Source organism: Monoraphidium neglectum, assembly GCF_000611645.1.
Source record: "Monoraphidium neglectum strain SAG 48.87 unplaced genomic scaffold scaffold01918, whole genome shotgun sequence".
Lineage (NCBI taxonomy): Eukaryota > Viridiplantae > Chlorophyta > Chlorophyceae > Sphaeropleales > Selenastraceae > Monoraphidium > Monoraphidium neglectum.
Genome location: NW_014011710.1, coordinates 8314 through 9440, shown reverse-complemented (window position 1 = coordinate 9440; position 1127 = coordinate 8314). Strand labels below are relative to the sequence as shown.

The 1127-nt window shown below is 63.3% G+C and overlaps 1 protein-coding gene across 1 annotated transcript in view; it reads right to left on the bottom strand.

Annotated features, from left to right (window-relative positions):
• Nucleotides 1–492, bottom strand: part of MNEG_9390 (hypothetical protein) — a gene marked incomplete at both ends in the record, with an annotated part of 1488 nt that extends 996 nt beyond the window's left edge. Inside the window, 2 exons of the mRNA XM_014042140.1 lie at nucleotides 8–177; nucleotides 432–492. Of these exons, the coding sequence (XP_013897594.1) occupies nucleotides 8–177; nucleotides 432–492 (231 nt within the window). The remainder of the gene's footprint in view (nucleotides 1–7; nucleotides 178–431) is intronic.
• Nucleotides 493–1127: the final 635 nt, after the last annotated feature.

Here is a 1127-nt window from a genome sequence, read left to right as displayed (position 1 = left end):
GGGGCACGATGCGGTTCTTCTTGTTGTCGCGCGCGGCGTTGCCCGACAGCTCCAGCACCTCGGCGGCGAGGTACTCAAGCACGGCGGCCAGGTAGACGGGCGCGCCTGCACCGACACGGGTGGCGTACCGGCCTTTCTTCAGGTAGCGGGCGATACGGCCCACGGGGAACTGCAGCCCTGTTGAGTTGCAAGGTGGGAGAAGGATGGATGGGGTGAGCGCATGCATAGTGCGCGCACGAGGCACCAATCCAGGTGCCACAGCAGCCCCAAGGGTGCAGCAAGGGTCCCAAAGGTGCACTGCCGGTTCTGCTCGGTGCCCTGCCTGACACTGTTGCGGCCAGAGTCAACAATGCCAGCAGCTGCGCCACCCCGCCCCCTGCGTCACACAGACCGTATGGCAACCGCCCGGGTACCCCAATCGAGCCTCTCACCGGCCTTGGAGCTGCGGGACACCGGCTTCTTGCCCGACTTGCCCTTGCCGCGGCCCGACATGGTTCAGTTGTTTGGTTGTCCGGGTGTGTGGATTGCGAGGTGTTTGAGTGTGCGAGGGAGAACGTCTGTATGAGACGGCCTGTTGGCGGACCTTATGAAGGGAACTGAGGCGAGACAGCTTCGTGCTGCCTTCCCAAGCGGGACTCTGAGCTTGGTGGGCAGCTGCCTGAAGCTGCTGCTCTTGATTGCCCCCACATAAGGCCCTCGCTCAACGTCTAACGTTTCATACGCGCTCACTGCCACCCATCACCACCTCAATCCTCAAGCAAACCAGCAGTCATGGCCCCCAAGGTCGGCGAGAAGGGTCCCGCGAAGAAGGGCCCGGCCAAGAAGGCCGCGGACGGCAAGGCCAAGAAGAAGAAGGTCTCCAAGGCCGAGACCTACAAGATCTACATCTACAGTGAGCGCCTGCAGGGGGGTTGGGAGTTGCCGCGGTTTGAGCGGGCATGTGGTGGTGGTGCTCAACAACAGGGAGGGGGGAGCAGCAGCGCACTTGCCGCAGCAGCGGCCGACTGTTTCTCAGCGGCAGAGCAGACTTGCGTGGTTGGAGCAGATTGGCTTGCCTGCTGGTGGTTGACAACGCCCCTGGTCTGACCATGTCCCTTGATGGCATCCCCCCGCATCCCCTCCCCCCT